The sequence below is a fragment of the Marmota marmota genome, unplaced genomic scaffold, assembly GCF_001458135.2.
Source record: "Marmota marmota marmota unplaced genomic scaffold, marMar, whole genome shotgun sequence".
In the NCBI taxonomy this organism is placed as follows: domain Eukaryota; kingdom Metazoa; phylum Chordata; class Mammalia; order Rodentia; family Sciuridae; genus Marmota; species Marmota marmota.
Window position 1 is genome coordinate 17,706,877 of NW_025999998.1, and position 19,705 is coordinate 17,726,581.

Below are 19,705 nucleotides of genomic sequence, written 5' to 3' on the forward strand. Positions count from 1 at the left end.
AAACAGCACACAAAATACACAGCTCATCATAGTACAGTCTAGTTGCCTTGGAATCATCTTTTCTTGTCCCATTTGGATTATTAAACTTTAATAAGACAGTGTAATTGATATGCATCAGCATGTGTCTAACACTTTGACAGCATTTCACAATTTTCTGACAAGTGTGTTGAATAATAATCTGTAGGAAAAGAGTAAAAAACTTGAAATTGAATCTTTATTATCAGAGAACCCTATATTTTTGTTACAAGTAATTCCCTTATTATTTTACTCAAGAAATATTTCTTAAATTTCACTATATAACAAGCACTTGTTGGGCATTTTTCTTCATTATCATCATCATCGTCCTCCTCCTCTTCCTTCTTCTTCTTCTTTTTTGGAGAAATCACATGGTTCATTATAGCTCTTCTAGGAGCACAGCTTATAAAGTTGTTTGTTTTGTTTTGTTGTCAGTTTATCTACAAGTATATTTTCAAGCCCACATCATTTTTCTTTGTGATTTTTTTTTTAATTTGGAAATGTCAGTTAAAGCATCAAGGGATTCACAGCAGAACAGAGCCAAATGTTAAGGATAGGCAAGAAGATTCAATGAAATCTGAATCATTGGTCCTTGATTTCCCTACTCACACTATCATATTCAGTGGTCCATATGGAAACCACCATAGTTAATGGACATCTATTGGATATGGCTAACTGTTGAGTCTCTTAGGGCCCTGATTACTATTTCCTCTACCTGACATCAGTTACCTTTTTGATTCAACAGAGTTTGGAATTGATTGAGTATTTGGCATACTTGCCGAAAGCATAAGGTTATTCTACAGTCACACATTGTCTATCACACACACACACACACACACACACACACACATTTTTCTACCCTTAAATTAAAGGCATATGTTTACTAGAAGAGGAGAGAAGACTCTAATGAGCTTGTACAGTAAAAGCAATAATAATAATCATAATAAAATTAACTGATTCCACCCGGGAGGGATTATGTTTTTATCTGATATGCACAGAGCTGTAGCAGGATTGGTACCAGTTTGCATTTTAATAAATGACAGATTGCCGTTAAATTAGTTGGTGAATGTTGTAAAACTTTGGAGTGATGTATGGGTAGGCAAAGATAGTGGAGGAAGCTTATTTAAAATCAGTTCCTCTTAATGAGAATTTATTTGAACTGATATTTATTTTAAAAGTCTTCCCTCCAGATTTGATATACCCTGATGGAACTCTATGTACTTAGAACTTTAGCAAAACTAAGAAGTGACTTGCCAAGTATGTCCAATGTAATGTCATCCATTTTGGAAACAGATGTGTGCCTTTCATGAATACATATGCAGTTTCATGTTCCATAATCCCCTCAAAGTTATCTGACACTAAAGAGTCCGATTTTTAGATTACTATATTAGTGTGAATTATGATGCATTTTTATGGGGAGTGCTGAATTCTATTCTAATCTTGTATGGTACAAAATCCAAATATTTATTGCCACTTTGTTTTTATTTATAGTGTAGAGATTCATTAATAACTGAAAGTTGTTAAATTAACTTTTGCAAATCCCATTCTAAATCCCTGTTAAACTATTCTACTCATGCATTAACCAGATATTAATAATTTATTTTCTGTGTGTTTATTTTGCTCTGTTTACTGTGACTGATAGATTAACTAGTGGAGGTGATAGGGGGTGTATGGTAAGTGAGGGCCCTAGACATTGTTTACTAGATGCTGGACATTTCTGTTAAGCAAAGATAAAAGTACATAGAGATTGGATTAGGTCAAGTTAAAGTCTATGCCAATCTGGAGTTTTTGTGTTCATACATATAGATTTCAGAAAGCTGATAGGGAGAACGAAGAGATCAGTTTCCTTCCACATACCAGAAGTCATCAGAAAAGAAAGGCCATGTGTCATTAACATGAGTAAATTGAACAGAGCTGATAATAGCCAATGATGTTTATCATTTCCATAGCAAAGTTTTTAGACCACTTGGCCTGTACCCACATTCTTCATCACGTGTTTGATGATGAGTACAGTCAAACCTAATATTCAGAGCTATAGACATCAGAACTCTCACGGCAAGCTAGTTAGGCATTAAAATGAGCTCATAGGAACACCAGTTTATGGATGTATAGACTGAGTCTTGGCAAAGTGGATAACGTGGCCATTAAGAAACATGACTGGTTCAGACTCATGTCTGCCTCCCTCCAAAGCCTGCATTTGTTGCCACTGTGTGATATTGCCTCCTGTCCAATAGATCATGCAGGCCCATTTGAAAACATTCAACTGATTTGTGGTCATGAAGATGACCACTGCAACAAAGAGCTGGCTTCTCTGAATTTCCAGGGAACTTATAATCCAAGCAGCTGATTAGGTGTATCCTGCACTTTGACTGTATTGGTTTTTTTTTTTTTCTTCACATTTGGAGGAGGCCTGGAATGGTGTGCAGAGTAGTTACCTTGCTCAGTTTGGTCACTCTCTAGTATTTAATAAATCAAGTTACTAAGTTGTTATAACTTCCATGTCCCTGAGAAAAGACTGTGATGGTTCCTTCTTTATGGAGCCATTGTGAAGACTGAATAAGATCTCACATACGAAGTTCTCAGCCTGGCTGCTGGTCTCCTTAGAGGAAGGGCAAGATTTGATGCATCTTTAAGGACTCCAGATTATTCACCACAGAGACATTAAAAAAAAAATGAGCCTAATGCTGATTGTTAATGTTTTCAAGTATAAATTATTTTGGTCTAAGACTAAATATTTATGGGTAGAAATATTTATATATATGTATATGTATATATATGATTTTCTTGATTTCACAATAATATGGGATAATCCATAAGATCAAGGTCATTGCTTCTTGTGCTAGAATCCTATGACATCATTCAAGCCCCACTGTGGGCTATAGATAGGGAAAGATTGTTACTCTTTTAGAGTTGAGTTGGCAGTTGGAATCAGCTCACAGTGAGAACTCTCTCATTTAAAACTAACTTAGAGGAGAGTATAAACTTTGCATTATTGCTGGAATATTCTGCTATCCTCATGTCCAAGTGCTTTTCCAAACATTTGCAGTAAATTCTTTTCATACTCTTGATGATAATAAATGTTTTTATTCTCTATGAAAGGAATTTTTCAAGTTTTACTCCCTCAATATAAATTTAAAGATAATAGTATATTTTTAAGAAGTTTCAGAACGGGTACTTAATTTTGGAAATGTCATTGCTGAGCACGGTGGCACACGCCTACAATCCCAGCCACCCAGGAGAGTAAGGCAGAAGGATTGTAAGTTCAAGGCCAATGTTGGCAATTTAGCAAGACCTTATCTCAAAATAAAAAGAATTTAAAGGACGGGGGATGTAGCTCACAATGTTAGAGCACCCCTGGGTTCAATCTCCAGTACCGCCAAAAACAAACAAACAAAAACATGTCCTTCCAATTTCATAACCCTGGCTCTCCTGAAAGTCTGGTTTTTCTTTTTGTCTGCAATAATCCAACATGTAGAGACTTTTGGCAGGTATGAGAATCACTTTTCTTCTCCAAAAAATGGGAATTCTGGTATGGCAGATATACCAAGAACAGCTGTGTTGGTGCTACAAATTATTGAATGTGATTATTTCAGAGAGCATATGACATGCACATGTACATTTTTAGCTGCTTGGAATGAGTACTTGAGAACCCTCCTCTGCATGTTTCCCCATCTAACCACTGTTAATAGTCTCCATACCATGGGAAAACAGCTTGCACAGTGCTCAAAGCTTAAAGGGCTGTTGCCTCTATGTGTGAACAGAAGTATATAATATCCTCTGTCTTTTTAAATTTAAATTAATTTTTTTCTTTTAAATACATAAAACCATAAAATGTACATACCAATGGGGCACCATCTGATGTTTTCATACATGTAGACATCATGTAATGTTTAAATCAGATTAAGTGTATCTATCATTTTAAACATTTCTTTATGGTAAAAAAATGTTCAAAATCTGTTCTTCTGGGCTTTTGAGATTACTTGAGTCTTGCTGTATTAGTCAGCTTTCATTGCTGTAACAAAATACCTGAGAAAAAGAATTTAAAAGGAGGAAAAATTTGGCTTATAGTTTCAGAGTTTTCAGTTCATGGTTGCTTGGCTTCATTATGTTTAGGCCTGTGGTCACACAGAAAATCATGACCACCAAGAGTGTGTGCTGGAGTAAAGCTGCTTACCTCAAGGCAGCCAGGAAGCAAAGATAGCTTGTTTTTATAACAAAGCCCCTCCCCCAAATCATCCATTCATGAGGTCACAGCCTTCATGATCCAATCACCTTCCAAAAGACCCCACCTTGACACTACTGAATTAGGGCCAAGCCGTCAATGTATAAGCTTTTGGGGAACATTTAAGATCCAAACTGTAATAATTGCTGAGACTTCTGTGAGTCAAATGAGGAAGATGAGGTTTGAGATAAAACAGAATTGGCCTGTAGGAATTGACCATAGGTAGAACTTAAAAGCAGACAATTATTTGGAAACTTTGGGTTTGGCAGAAGAGATAAGGTAGAATGGGTGGATGTTTTGCTTTTAAAATTTTTTCTCCAATCTGCTTTTGTTAAGCTGTGTTTTCCTTATTATGTTACTGAGTATTTTTAGGAACACCCAGTATTGCTACTAGTCAGGGAAATCAGCATTGGATAAGGCAAGATCAAGTGCATGTACAGAATATCAGAAGGTTATAGAAATAAAATTTTTTCCTCAAAAGTATATGTATTTGCAAGAGTAAATACACCCAGTTTTTGTTACCTAAAAGACATTCTATTACCTTTTGCATGAAAGACTGATTTTCCTCTGGTTATGCTGTAAAAATAAATGAAGTAAAAGAAGTTCACGCTATTGTAATGTGCTGTCAGGAGCAAGCGCCACCCTGCTGTGCGATTTTGTGATAAAGTGTAAGAAACTGCTAAGTATATAAGCCCTCAGTGTCAATCCTTCTAAAGAAAGGGCATCTCTGAAAACAGGATTGATTCTACTCAGCCTTTAGTGAGTTGATGCTTTCCTGAATTTATATGCTAGCAGATGTGGTAGATAAACAACTCTTTTGTTTGTTTGTTTGTTTGTTTTGTTTTGTTTTGGGGTTAAAACCCAGGGCCCTATAAATGTTAAACACACACTCTACTGCTGAGGTACACCCTTAGCTGCAACCCGTCTTTTTCTTTCTATTTAACACAATAAACATAAAATTAGCTGTTTACAGGAGTTTGATGGTGGAGAGTTCTGCATTTGTAGCACTGAATATTCTTTTTGCTAGTCTTCAACTACATGACTCAATATTTCCAAGTGTCACTTTTGAAAATTAAGTTAAATTCACCCTGAATTTAATGCAATATGTTGTCCATTCATGGACTAGAACATTCACAGTTTTTGTGAAAAGATCCTAAACATAGATTATAAATGGGATTTTAACAGTTTTTCATTTTTAGTTAAAAAGTAAATTTTGATTTTTAAAAAAATAATTTCAAATTTGTCATTTTACTAGAAATACTTCCCACAGCCATCACTAGCAACTGACTCCATAATCATTATTGGGCTCTCTATTTTTAATCAAAAATAAAGTGAAGCCAACTGCATTTGGTATGCTCAGGAAGCATATAAAGCATATAAAAGGGTTTTCATTTGTGTATGATAAAATTAATATGGTTGCTAATAACTCCACCTAATATTTTTCATTGTATTATTAAAAGGTCAAAAGAACATGAAAATATCACTTCACATACTTGGCCTAGCAACCTATTGTAAGCACAGTATCAGAATCAGAGCAACTGCTAAGACTAAAATGATGGGTGAGTGTGAGAAGGAGAAAAAAGATGAGGAGACAGAAATGAAGAGAAATGGGTCACTATTCACATAAGCTTTCTTCCACTTTTAGTGTATTTCTCCCCCCGCCCTCCCCCAGAGAAGTAGAAAATAAATATATCCATAGTTTCAATCTTTCTCATCCACCATCCTTTGGTAGGTAGGTAGTTGAAAAAAGACAAGAGACTGTGGCTGAGCATTGGCTGAGAATCATGGAGACACCCTAAAGATTGCTTTTGGTAAGTCAGTCTGGAGATGTTTAGACAGTCCTTCCCCTGAGGCCAATTGAAGGCCCTGGGGGCAGCTTTGAAAACTGAAGCAGATACAGGAAGACTGAGACAGTAGCAGGGGCAGGGCCTGGTGCTGAAACAGGTGCTGACATCAGCAGGTGATGGGCCCTTGGATCAGCTGTGGAGAGCTGTGGAGAGCTGTTGGTTGACCTTTAGGGAGCTATTGTTTCCCATTGGGTAGCATTCCTGGGAATTTTGTTTGGAAACAAGAGGAATTATTGAACCATTGGCTGTACTCAAATGACCAAATAAATAAACTATAATTAATGACAGTTTGGTTTTTGAAACCCTCTGTTTACCTTAATTATCCTGAGAAGCAGCATCAAGTGAAACCTGCATACTCTTCCTGTTGGACCTTTCCAGCTGTGGGTAGATCATAAAAAATAAGAGTCCCACATGCTTGTGTTCTGGATGAGGATGAGGGGCCTGGAGTTTAGTATCTTGTTGTAGGCTTGTTCCTGTTCAAAGCAGCGCATAAGCTCCAGATTCGTAAACCTCACAGACCAGGTCTCTTTAGTCCTTAAAAACATCTCTTGTCTGTCTTATTCAAGTCCATTGAAAGGGAAAGGGTGGCCCACTTTATCATCAGGGTTCATACAATTGATTTGCTTGCCCTTGGTCTTCATCTTCCTCAAATGAACTGATTAAAGAAAAAAAAATCTCAGAATTTCATAAGCTGTATCCCAAAGATGTCTTATTACATCTGTAACATGACTTCATTCTCTATGCGCATTTCAAAGAATGCTTTCTTCACCAAGATAGACCAGTTTCCTCTCCAAGGTTCTGGGAGTGGTGAGGCCATCTGCTCCTGATTAGTGTTCAATTGCTGACTTTCTTTCTTTTCTGGGTATTTTTCAGGTCATGTTAATCATTTATCCGATGAATGATAATGATTTAAAAAGTTATGAAAATTAATTCACGAAAGCACTGTTTGAGAATTCTGGGACAAACATCTTTTGTGAATGCCAAAGCAGTTTGTAGAAGTTTTTATTTGTTCGTTTTCTTTTTTGGTGGTTTTTTAGTTTAGTTTTGTTATTTATCTTTGCCATTGCATGTATTTCAAGATCAGGCCCATTTCCTTCAGTGAATGTTGTTCAAGAAGGAAGATATGTTGTGGAAATGGAGCTTTAAAAAGATACCCAGTTCTCCTCATATCTAAGCTTCTGAGTTGTTAGTTGCAGGTGTCCTGTGTCTCCCACATCTGTCCCCCTTATCCCTGGAAGCCCAGTGTCCATGGAGCATGGAGAATGGAATACCCCTGCCACACCTAGGAGCTGACAGAGAAGTCTGTGTTTTTTAACCACTGAGGACAGGAATGTGTAAAAACTGGGGAGAGGATAGCATGGGGCTTTAGTAAATTAGGCATTTGGGTTTTACTTGGAGAACATCACAGATAAATGAAAGAAGTTTCTCATTCTGAGGGTTATTCTGTCATGTCTCTTCATGTCGATATACACACATACATAGATTCTGGTCAGACATGGGGTCCTTATCTCTTGTCTCCATGATGTTTTGGTTAAATGATGCAGGGACCATTAATGTGTCTCAGCTTCCTTATTTGTAAAAATCCATATAATAATATCTACCTTTCTGGCATTACTCTACATTTTACTCTTAATTGGGTAATAATAGAATTCATACATTATCATTTCCTTCCTCCTTTTTGTATTGCAAGAGATCTCCCTTATTTATTTAAGATTCTTTAAGAAGCCTTGCTAAGCAACACAGGAGGAGAAAGTCATATTAAAGTATCAAATAAAATAACTTCATTGGCTAAAAAGTAATCACACCATGTAACGAAACAAAACTTAGCTTTTGGTGTATGATTGAATTGGTAATCTGGCATAAAGTGGCCTTTTCTGACCTTCTGAGCCACAAGAAAAACTAGTTCCTCTCTATCCTTTAAAAATAATGCTTATGGGGTAATATAAATTGATTTTTGTAGGGCACACATAAGAAAAAACACATGCACATTTAGATACACAATGAAAAAGACTATTTAGTGTTTGGTTGAATGGATCCTGCATGGATTTCACAATATCTTTTGCCTTAAGTTCATTAACTTTTAAGTTGGCACTCAATTAAATCAAAGGGTTTTTTTTTTTTTCATTCAGAGCCATATTTAAATAACCAATTGCACTCATAATATTTACCATGCTAGAAAACATCATTATTTCCTACAGGAAATATGTATCTGGGAATTCTTTTTTTAATATAATATTATGCCCACCTTCCTTTCTACCTGCATACTACATAATGATTTAATTTTTAAGTTACTCTGAATTGGAGGGCAATATCCAGATTTTTTTCTTTACCACATGTTTTGGTTTCTGAATATTTCACCCTAATAAAAAACCCCTGTGCATCTGCAGTAAATAAATCTGTGAATTGCTAATTGTTTCAAATTAACCCCATAGATCTTTAGCAGCTGTCTTTATGGCATTTTCAGACCACAAATTCAGCCTGTGTATTTCTGGGACTTTGATCATAAATCATACACACAGGCATAAAGGTCATATTGCCTCATGGATGGAATGATATCTGCATCTGTACTCTGTCTCCTTTGTGAGGGGCAGGGCACTGTTCATCTCCTTCTCTCTTCTTCTTCAGTCAGCTTGGGCTGCCTTAACAAAATATCACAGACTGAGCAGATCAAGCAAAAGAAATATATTGTCTCACAATTCTAGAGTCTGGAAGTGCAAGGTCAATGTATCAGGACAGCTGAGTTCTGATGAAGCCTCCTCTCTGGATATGAATTCTCAGATACATATTTCTTCCACACAGACACCTTCATGGAAGCCTCTCCTCTGTGCCCACACACCCTGTTCTTTGCTTCTTAACAGGACACCTGGCCTATTATTTTCGGCCCCACACTTTAACCTTGATTACCTCACTAGTGATCCTCCTAGAAATGCACTCTTATTGGGCCTTCGGGCATGCACATATGAATTTGGGGGAACACAGTTTATTCTGTAGCACTCTTAAAGGACTGTGCCAAATATCTCCCCTTCAACCCTCAGGTCTTCTCTCCACAAGCTCTGGGCCGGAAGGACACTGATGCCCATGACCTCTGTCTATGGACTCCTAGTTCACTGGCTTCTGGCAGGATTGGGCCCATGGAGTACACTGGAGGGAAATAGATATGGGAGGAGGGGATTGGGGCTTCAGTCCATGTGCTGCCCACCTCCCTGCAGGGTCAATGTGGGATAGTGTGTTCCTGACCAATTCCTGCTAGTCCCTCTATCTTCAGCCCTGGGGACTCTCATGTCCTCATGTCCCTTCAGACCTGGAGATGTTTAGTGAACACACTCTATCCTTGGGGGCTTTCCTGTTCCATTGTAAAGTGAATCCTTTGAATTTTCCCTTTAATAGAAGGATGTCTCCTCTGGAAGGAACATTTTCAGAGCATCAGCGACCAACTGTCCTTGTCCCCCAGACCTCTCTCAATCCAGTGGTTCCTCAAAGGACTCTTTAACAGTGTCACTGTTCCTCCATAGTGATTTTACTTGTGGGTGCTGCCAGAATAGGAAAAACAGTCTTTATACTTCTGAGGGAGCCCCACTAGAGTTGGAATTTCCAGGGAAATTTTGGTTTGGAATCAATGTCTTTTGGTGCTAAGGAAAAGGCATATATCCTTTATTAATTCTAATTCTCCCACTAAGTCTGCAGTGAACTTGGAACTGGTCTGCTTTTAGATCCTAATGTCAAGCTGAAATAAAGACACAGGAGATTTGGCTGAAAACAGAATAATAACCACTAGACCTCTTTTTGCCCCTGTCTATTGTAAGGGTTAAAGGCAAAGACTTTGGCTCTGGTATTTCAGGTTTGGCTCTGGAATTAGCAAGCCTTTCTCAGATGCCTTTCTCAGATGCCTCTCAGTTTGCGCATCTGTAAAACGATGATAATATAGACTTGGATAGTGCAGAATAAAACTTGTACCGTTCTTGGTGCAGGTTTCTAGAAATTTTGACCTCTGTTGTTTTTGGTACGCAGTAGACTTTCTATGAGTAAAAACCCTTTCAATCATAGTGTTAAAAAAATTACCCCCTGAAGAGAGGAAAGTTTATTTCTCAAAATAGTTCATGGTTGGGGCTGGGGTGTGGCTTAGTGGTAGAGCGCTTGCCTAGCATGTGTGAGGCACTGGGTTCGATTCTCAGCACCACGTACAAATAAATAAAATAAATGTCCATCAATAACCAAAAAAATTTAAGAAAATAGTTCATGGTCTTGGAAGGTTGATATAAAAAGGGAAATAAAAATATTTTCTAAGCTTACCAACCAGGATTACTTCTTGTCCATTGTCACCGTATGGTCGACTACATGTCTAACGTGCATACACACAGGCACGCACATTTTTTTCTAAACTGAAAACATACTTTTCTTTTTGCAGTCTACATTTGTAACTACATCATAAAAACAAAAGTACTTTCTGAATGTTTTCTTAAATCAAATTACTTTTTGAAGATATTTTAATAGAATTTTATACGTGGGCACACAATTCATAATTTTACCTAGATCAGTCAGTGGATGTGATTGTATCTGCTACTCTTTCCATTGCCTTGTGGTTCCTAATCTATCATGCATTGTGTTGTTTAAGTGAGGTGGGGTTTTTGTGCCATGGCATGGGCTCTCTTGACTTGCCAAGAGAACATCCTTTAGGTCTGCAATGTAGCCCCTCAGTGCCTGATTGAGAGGGAAGTTGTTGGTGATGAATGAGTTGGAACATTCTTTTCTCTCTGCCCTTTTTTTTTTCTTTGTCTCTGAGATCTAGATGTGAGTCAGTCACAAGAGTTTCTGTCCCAGTACACACACCAAGGTGAGGTATAATTTCTGCTTGCGATTGACAAAGCATTCAGTGAGATTCTTAGCTAATGACGGCATGGCAAGTTTTGTATTTTGCTCTGTCTCATGGGTATCATGATAGGAAGCTGAGGGATGGTGAGCCAGGTCCAGGCCCAGTGTCCAGCAGCAACAGCAGCCGGAGTTGATTCCCCCCTCTCTTTATGGCTTTCTCCCCATTCCTGTGTAATCATATTGCATTTTCCAAGTTGAAGGACAAAACCTGTGTTCTGGTTAGTCAAATCATGTCATAAATATTCTATTTCTTGAGAATTCAAGGTCACAGAGAGTTTATCTGGATACTCCAGATTCTTTATCATCTCTTTTGCTTTGGCTCTTTTCCCAGAAGTTCCAAGACAACATCTTAAATACTTTTCCCTCCACCTGTAGCAAGAAATATAAGGCCTTGAAGGAAGAAAGAGACTCAGCCATCAACAGTTATGTGACTTTGGTTCTTACTTCCTGACTCAAAAATGATGCATTTGGCCTAGATGTCCTCCAATATGCCTTCTGGTTTTAAAATGATAAAACTTACTTAGGATTTCAACTACAGCTATTCCCAGAAATATTTCTTATTTTGACTTATTTCAGTTTTCTCCTGAAAACATCATCTTATCGAACCAGAGTTGCTTTACTTCATGTATCTGCATTCTACTTTACTTCCATTCTTTAATTACTTAGGGCCTTAAGAGAATCTTTTAATTATCTTATTTTAAGTGACCAAATTTCAGCATACAGAACGTGTCTCTGTCTCCTAGCATTGTAAGAAAAAAAAGTTAACATATCTGGTTGAAGAAGTTATCTGTGGCCAAATACATTTGGAAATTACATTAGAGTTTACACCGTTCTCAGAATTTTGAAATGAGCATTCACTCATTAAAGGTTCTTAGAAGTTTTGCAATAAAGAAGGTTACTTAAGATTAACTCAGGGATTCCAAAATATATGTAATCTTGAAATCCTTTACTATTATAGTGTTATTAGCATGCCTCAGTAATCAGCATCCACACCATGAATGGAGGAGGTTGGCTCTAGAAAGAATTGCATAGTTGGTACATAGTTCTGCTGCTCACTGACAATGGGATTCAGCATAAATGCATAACCTCTCTAGAACTTGTGCTCCTCAAATATAAAACAATGATGCATAATCACACCTACTTCATGGTGGATATGAAGATTTAAAGCAATATTGTATGACTAAGGGGGTCACAACTAATAACATTCCAATTCTGGGGTCTGGCTATCTGGATTCAAATTTTGGCCCTACTATATAGGTAACCTTAGAAACACCATTTAACTTCTGTACCCCATTTCCTCATTTGTACAATGGGAACAAAAATTTCACAAATATTTTAAGGTTGTTGAAAGAATTCAATCCAATTCAGGAAAAGCATTTAGAATTTTTCTCAGTCCATAAATTGTAGCCATTATTAGTATATTCACTGGTGCTTTGGATACTTGCATGACTGTTTCAGTTTATTGAAATAACTCCTCTTACCCCCTCTGAATGCTGTTTAAATACAGTGAATATTATTGACATCCTGCACACATCTAATTTTGCCCTGTTTTTTTTCTGATCTTCTCTCCATCTAGTGTTGTGGTTCTCATCTTTTCACACCATCATTTAGCTCTCTCTCTTTGTCAACAGGGGCGGAGAGGCCTTGGCTCTGTGTTTGTCTGGGCATCTGGCAATGGTGGAAGGAGCAAAGACCACTGCTCCTGTGATGGCTACACCAATAGCATCTATACCATCTCCATCAGCAGCACAGCAGAGAGTGGAAAGAAACCTTGGTACCTGGAAGAGTGTTCATCTACACTAGCCACAACCTATAGCAGCGGAGAGTCCTATGACAAGAAAATAGTATGTGACATTTGCATGTCTCTCATTATCTATTTATTTCATGTTCACTTTGAAATACTAAGAAAGAACCATAAATATATATGTACAAGTAATAGGTGAGATTAGCTGATGATACTCAACACAAGTCATTGTAAATATTGTCATTCTGTTACTAATTCATTGAAAATGCTTGGCTCTATTGTTATAGTCAAAGATTGAATGTAACTTTAGACGTGAATAAGCATTGGTTTTATTGAGCAGAAATGATTGGTCCACATTTACATTGTGAATTAGCAGCAGAGCAACTAAAAACTTGACCCATCTCAGTGCCCTATCACTGACTTAACCTTAGCTGCAGTTCTTTGGTGTCTAAGTCCAGCTAATTTGAAAGTATATATAAAAGTATATAAGGAAACTTAGAACCAATCTTTTGCAGATACCAAGGAATGACTTGTATTTATTTAACTTGAACTGTACCTATATAAAAGGTGCTGTGCTTTTTTTTTCCCTTCTCTTTTAATACCAGGGATTGAATCAAAGTGTGCTTAACCACTGAGCCACATCCCCAGCCTGTTATATTTTTATTTTGAGATGGGCTCTCACTAAGTTGCTCAGAGCCTCACTAAGTTGCTGAAGCTGGCTTTGAACTTGTCATCCTTCTGCTTCAGCCTCCCAAGCTGTTGGGATTACAGGTGTGTACCCCCAGAAAAGTGTTTTTCTAAGACTGCAGCATACAGTCTGGATGGAGAAGAACAGAAGTCCTACGAGGTGAACATGTCCTCTTTTCTAGGCAAGCAGCAAAAGGATTAAAAGTTCAGGTTGCCGGTCCAGTCTACATAAGTTTCTTTCACTCTTCAGCTAATTATCAGTTGGGAACTTTGGACAAATTACTTGGTCTTTTTTTCTCAAAGACATTCTTTATAAAATTATTATTTATCCATGTATAGCTCACAGTTATAACTAAGATAGGAAGTCAGTAGAAGTGAGGAAGTCAGTAGAAGTGCCTAACCTATTGATGATTAAGGAAGCGCTGACCTTTGGAGTGCCCAACACTGTGCTGGCGATTCTAAGTTTCAGACATCTTTGCTCTTGGTTATTTCTCTGATTGTGGTTTTGTAAACTGTCTCAGCATTTGTCTTTCTAAAGTGGAACAGAGCTGCTCTACCTGATACTTGATAGCATTTAACCAAGATCCTGCTTTCAGATCTTGCAGAGCCATGCAGGTGTGGCATATAGGAAAGAGAATAGGGCACTGCAGTTTGAACCCCCTAATCCCCAAATCCACCACAAGTGGAAAACTCCGCACCATGAAATTTTGTTTGATGCATAAAATCAAAGTAATTTATATAATTACCTTCAAGCTATGTATATAAAGTGCATAAGAAACATAAAAGAATTTTTTGTGCAGACATGGCTCTCATACCCAATATATCTCATTATGTATATGCAAATTGTCCAAAATCTTTAAAAAATCCACCATCCCATACACTTCCAGTCCAGGCATTTAGAATAAGGAATATTTGACCTGTACCTCCTTCATGTAAAGCATGTTTGGGGGGCAGGGATTGTTCTACCACCAAACTATATCCCTAGCCATTGTTTTTTTTTATGTTTTTGTTGTTGTTTTGTGTTTTTATTTTGAGACAAGTCTCTCACTGCATTACCTAGGCTGGCTTTGAACTTGTGATTCCTTGCCTCAGCCTCCTGAGTTACTTAGATTACAGGCATGTGCCACCTAGCCTTCTTGTAATTCTTGATCCAAATGTATTCAGTGTCTCTTAACTCACGCTTGTTATGATTCTTTTTTATGCTTGATTTCTCAACTGCTTTTTACTACCTTTAGTTACATTTTGTAGACTGGCTTACGTAGAAGATGCTTACCCATATACATATCCCCATCTTTCCCTAATTCATCCACATGGCTGGATTTAAAAATATACATGATGGCCTGACAGTGCAGTTCAGTGGTAGAGGACTTGTCTAGTAAGTAAAAGGCCCTGGGTTCGATCCCCAGTCCAAGAAAAAAAAAATAATAATAATAACAAAAATATATGTAAGCCCAACGGTCAGTACTTCCACATCATTCATCAGTAAGAATAACTCCAAAACATAAAGTAAAAGATGAAAATGCAGAGATTTAACCCTGTAGAATGTCCTACATCCCCAGCCTTTCCTTTTGTTGTTGTTGTTTTTAGATGGGGTCTCACTAAGTTGCTGAGGCTGGCTCAAACTCACAATCTTCCTGCCTCAGCCTCCCAAGTCTCTGGGATTACAGGCATGCACCACTGTGTCTAGAAAAGTCTGGCTTTCTTAATTAAAAAATGATGCTTCTGTGAGATTTTGCCTTTATTATGGAAATGAAGCTCTTTTGACTGGAATTAGCTCTTTTGCCTCTGTGTCCCCTAATTCATAGTCAGTGTCCACTAGTGCTGAGTCACATTTGTCATTTCCTGTGAAATGGAGGTGATATCAGCACCAAACTCAGAGATTTCCTGAAGCTAGAGGACACTGAGAATAATGACAAGCTGAGCATCGAAGCTCTAAAGCTTGAGGCACTGTTGTTACCGGAGCCAGTAACCTACTGCACCCTGGGAGTGCAGGCTGGTCGTTTTTCCAGCTGCTGTTAACAGAGGTGCTTTTTGCACCTCCGTTTTTTCCAACCTAAGAAATACTGTGCTCTGTTCCACCCACTCCATAAAGAAAGGCACTTTGATGGCGAGCATGTTAACAGTTTGAACATGAGTGGAGCTGGCAGCGACATCAGCCTTTTATGGTCCAGCTGACCCCTTTTCCTTCAAGATGTCAGAATGATGAATAATCCCGCCTTATGCCTGGGACCTTGCTTCCACCAGGCTTTGAACCTAGACGCCTGTGGTCCCTGGGTGATGCCCACATCCTGTTAGTGGCATCTGTGATTGAGTGCTACAGGAATGGCAGTGTCTTCCTTTGTACTGGGCTCCCTTCCCTGAGCCATTCATTTCCTTTTGTCATTTGCAGCCTCTCCAGAAGAGCGCGGTTGTCATTCTTCATTCATACAGCACCTTTGTGATTTGAACCGAGACAGTCACAGAGGACCTGAGGAGAGGGGAAAGAACTCCTCTCAGCTTCTGGGAAAGTACTTTTGTCAAATAAATTGTACTTGTCCTGGACAAAATGCTTTTTCATGGTTTGCAAGCAGGGAAATCTTGTCCCAGGTTTCAAAACATAGCATCATCTCTGTCCCTGCTTTTCCTGCCATTACCATTAGCACAACTTTGGACATTGGTATGGTTCTTGCTTTCGTACATTTGGATTGTTGGTGGCCTTGTGGCTCATTCCAGAAAAGGAAGCTTCCAAAATATAAATTTTATTATAATAATAAGCAGTAGTTATTTTTAAAGCCATGATGTGAAATCATATTTTATTAGCCTTACTTATATACATCATATTCCATATCTCATGCATAGTACATTTTTAGTTTTATTGATATGTCATAAAAATCATTTTTTTGCCCTAAAAATATGTGCCTGGTACTATGCACATCACATACATCATCTCATTATAGCTTTAAAACATCATGGAGAAGGATTATCATGCCTCCAATACTGATGAGAAAACACTTTAAAAAGTTAAAAAGGAAAAAAAATCACAACTAGAAAAAGTGTTCCACTCAGGATGGACCCCCAAAGCCATCTTGTAAATCTGTGTGCTGCCATGCCTTTGATACCTTCAATGACACCTAACAGATCTGTATGAAGGAACGGCAATTTTCTTACCTATTTTGTGTCCTTTTCACAGTGGTTAAAAAAAGAAACACTTAGAATATATAGGTGTCCATTGTATTTTCTATTCATTCCTCTTTTTTTAAACTTCATGCCTTTTCTTCTTTCATGACTCCCTTAATTAGACCTCCGACAAAATCTAAGGCACAGCACTGAGCTCCCGAGATTGCACCTTTTGGGTGATGTTCAGACCAGGGCTCCATCCTGTGCCCTCTGTTAGAAGCATCCTGTCCTCAGATGCCACTTCCTTTATGTCTCTTCTCAGATTTCACTTCAGAAAGGATTTTCTTCCATCCCTTCCCTAAAATAATAGCAGTCCCCTCCTTCTCCCTCTTCTCCTTTTTCCTGTTCAATTTTCCTTCTAGTGCACTGAGAGCTACTTAACATGGTCATATTCATTTTCTTATTTGTTGTCTGTTTTTCATGCTGGAGTGGGAAATACTTGGGGACGATAAACTTTTATTTCTTTCCAAAGTGTGGGAGCTCAATAAACATTTGTGCATGATTATCAGATATTTGGGGTTCTTTTTTGTTTGCATTTTTTGGAACTGGGGGTCAAACTCAGGGCTTCAAGACTGTAAGGCAGACGCTTTGCCACTGAGCTACATCCCAGCCCTGAATATCAGACATTTGGAAGGATGGAAGATTCACAAGTGGTCTATGTAGACACAGGAGGACAGGGAGGGAGGCTCTCTTTTTTCTTTTAGAGAAACTCCTTCAGTTGGCAGATTGATGGAAGGTAATTGATATTTGATAGTATATTTAGCATTGGAAATAAACAGGAACCTTGCTATATAATAAAGCTGTACATGTCACCCTCCTTAATGTCCAAGAGCATTCAGATTCCACCTGTGAGCACTCACTGCCCCTCCACCTTTCTCACAAGTTCTATCTTCTGGATAAAGCTCTCCTCTCTCTCCATTCACTCTCATCATTAAATTATCTCTTTCTTTTGGGACTTGCTCAGCCTTTGACATTTTCCCTTAGTCATTTGTCTTGGTGATTAGGATATGGGTCCATTGTACCTTCAGGGAGGGATTCTGTGAGCCAGGGTTTGAAGCATGTATGTGCTGCTTAACCCTCTCCCAATGTCATTTATTTTATTTGTGTTCAGAAAAAAGAAACCCTGCTGCCTGGTATTTCAGGGTTGTTCTAAATGACCAATTCCATATGGAGGATTATCTTGTTGCTTTTAATGCTTGTAAGCAGAGGCACTTTTTTTTCCAGAAACACCTCCACCTTCCACCTAATTCATTTTTCAAATGCTGTCACCATCTGTACCATATTATCCTCTATCATCTCTGTTCCTCTTTTTAACTTAGCAAACACCATTATTTTTCATAAGTAAAAGACTAGAAAATCCAAATGTATTTAGTATGTTTGGAAGTTTGATCCACATTCTGTTGAGAATGTTAAAAAGTGAAAAGAAGACCCCATTTCTGACAACTTCTGGTTTTAACGGTGCCCTGAAGGAACATTGCCGTACCCATTCGCTAACTTGGGCTGGGACTCAAGCTCAGTGCTACCATTGCTACTGCTGCCCTGGCTCTGTTGCTTTTGTTCTCATAGAGGACTATCCACTGAAACTCAGTTTCTTTTGCTGCTGTTTCACATTTTAGTATCTTCACCACTCCCATGCCCATTGGTTGCTCTGTGTTCTCAGGCAAGTTATTTAGTCTCTTTGAGCCTCCATATTCTTAGCTGGTAAATATATCTTCCTTGCAAAGTTTCTGTGAGTTTGTATGTACTTTTGGACACTGCTTCACTTGCTACAGGTTGTTTTAGGAGAAGCAGTGGGGTAGTAGTAGTAATTGTGCAAATAGTGCTATAGTTGAACCCCTGAGTTGTATATATACAGGTACACACAAATTTTTTGTAGGATGATTACAAGTTTCTGTGATCAGACAAGAAAGAGACAGACAAGAAAGACATGACTTTAAGGCCTTTCCTAATGAGTGGGAAAGTTATTCCTAATGAGAGGGAAACCCTTCCTTGTGGGGTTGCTTAGAGTTTAAAGCTTTCCTTAAAATGAGCGTATGGCAGATTGATCTTAGCAGTTTATCTTAGCAAATACTATGCTTTTCTTTGTGCATGGAACTGAGCTGAACATTAGGAAAATACAACAATAATTTGAGATGGGATCCCTTTACATCATAGCAACCTCACATTTATAAGCAAAACCTAAGCTTGTACTTCACACTTACAGCTTCTCTTACCAACAGGGGAGTGAGGCTTTGGACTGACTTGTCATTCATGATTGAATTCCACACCATTGTGAACACAAAAAACATTCATTGGTCCTCGTTCCTTTTTATGTCACTGTGCTTGATAAATCCACTCCTGCTCCTTTATTCATCGATAGAGTTAAGATTCAGCTTCTGCCCTTCTCCCCCATAATGGTGTCTGAAACAGCTTTCTTGGCACATGTCTAATCCAAATCAAAATCAACACCAGAAACAGACAGCAGAATCACTCCATGTTTTAAAAATATCTGTTCAGTTGCTCTTTTAAACAGACAGGAGACAATATGGATCCTTCAATGTAAAACGTGTCACAGGTCATCGTGGAGAGAACACCCCCCCGCCTTTGTGGGGTTGCTGTCAAGGCCTGTCACTTAGGGCCAAAATTAATCTGCACTGTGATTCCCTAGAGAACCGCATCGATAGCTTATAATCAAAAGCCCAATCAGCTCAAATAATGAAATGTGACATACTAGGAAATAAGATCTTAGGATGAGAAAAAGTGGTGATGGAGGAGGAGACTGGCTAGACCTAAACAGTACCCTCTTCTCACCAAGTAAAGATCACATCCGAACTTTGTGGAGTCCAAAAAACCATCTGCTACTGATCCTGAGAGGCTGAAAAAATCTAATTTGCTGATCAGGCCAGCTTTGATCTGGCTCAGGGCCTGATGTCCTCCTCTCCAGCTTCCTTCCCTCTGATGGACACAGATGATATTTTCTTGAGCAATCTGAGAGGCTCTTTGGAGGCAAATTCTGTTTCTGATTTGGGTAGTGAATTGAGGGAATCTGTAGCATGCAAGATGTGCCACCAGGATCGAGACCAACTTCTGAGACATTCTTTCGAACATCTGACATTAAAAGTGCTTTATTGTCTGGCTTTGCACATAGAATCTCTGGACTCTGCCTGCCCCACATTCTGTGCCCAA

At 38.4% G+C, this 19,705-nt stretch overlaps 1 protein-coding gene across 4 annotated transcripts in view; it reads left to right on the forward strand.

Moving 5' to 3' along the window:
- Nucleotides 1-19,705, forward strand: part of Pcsk5 (proprotein convertase subtilisin/kexin type 5) — a 448,718-nt gene that overhangs the window by 186,646 nt on the left and 242,367 nt on the right. For all 4 annotated transcript variants that reach the window (XM_015492940.2, XM_048806923.1, XM_015492941.2 and 1 more), the window contains one exon: nt 12,585-12,797. In XM_015492940.2, coding sequence (XP_015348426.1) covers nt 12,585-12,797 — 213 coding nt within the window. The remainder of the gene's footprint in view (nt 1-12,584; nt 12,798-19,705) is intronic.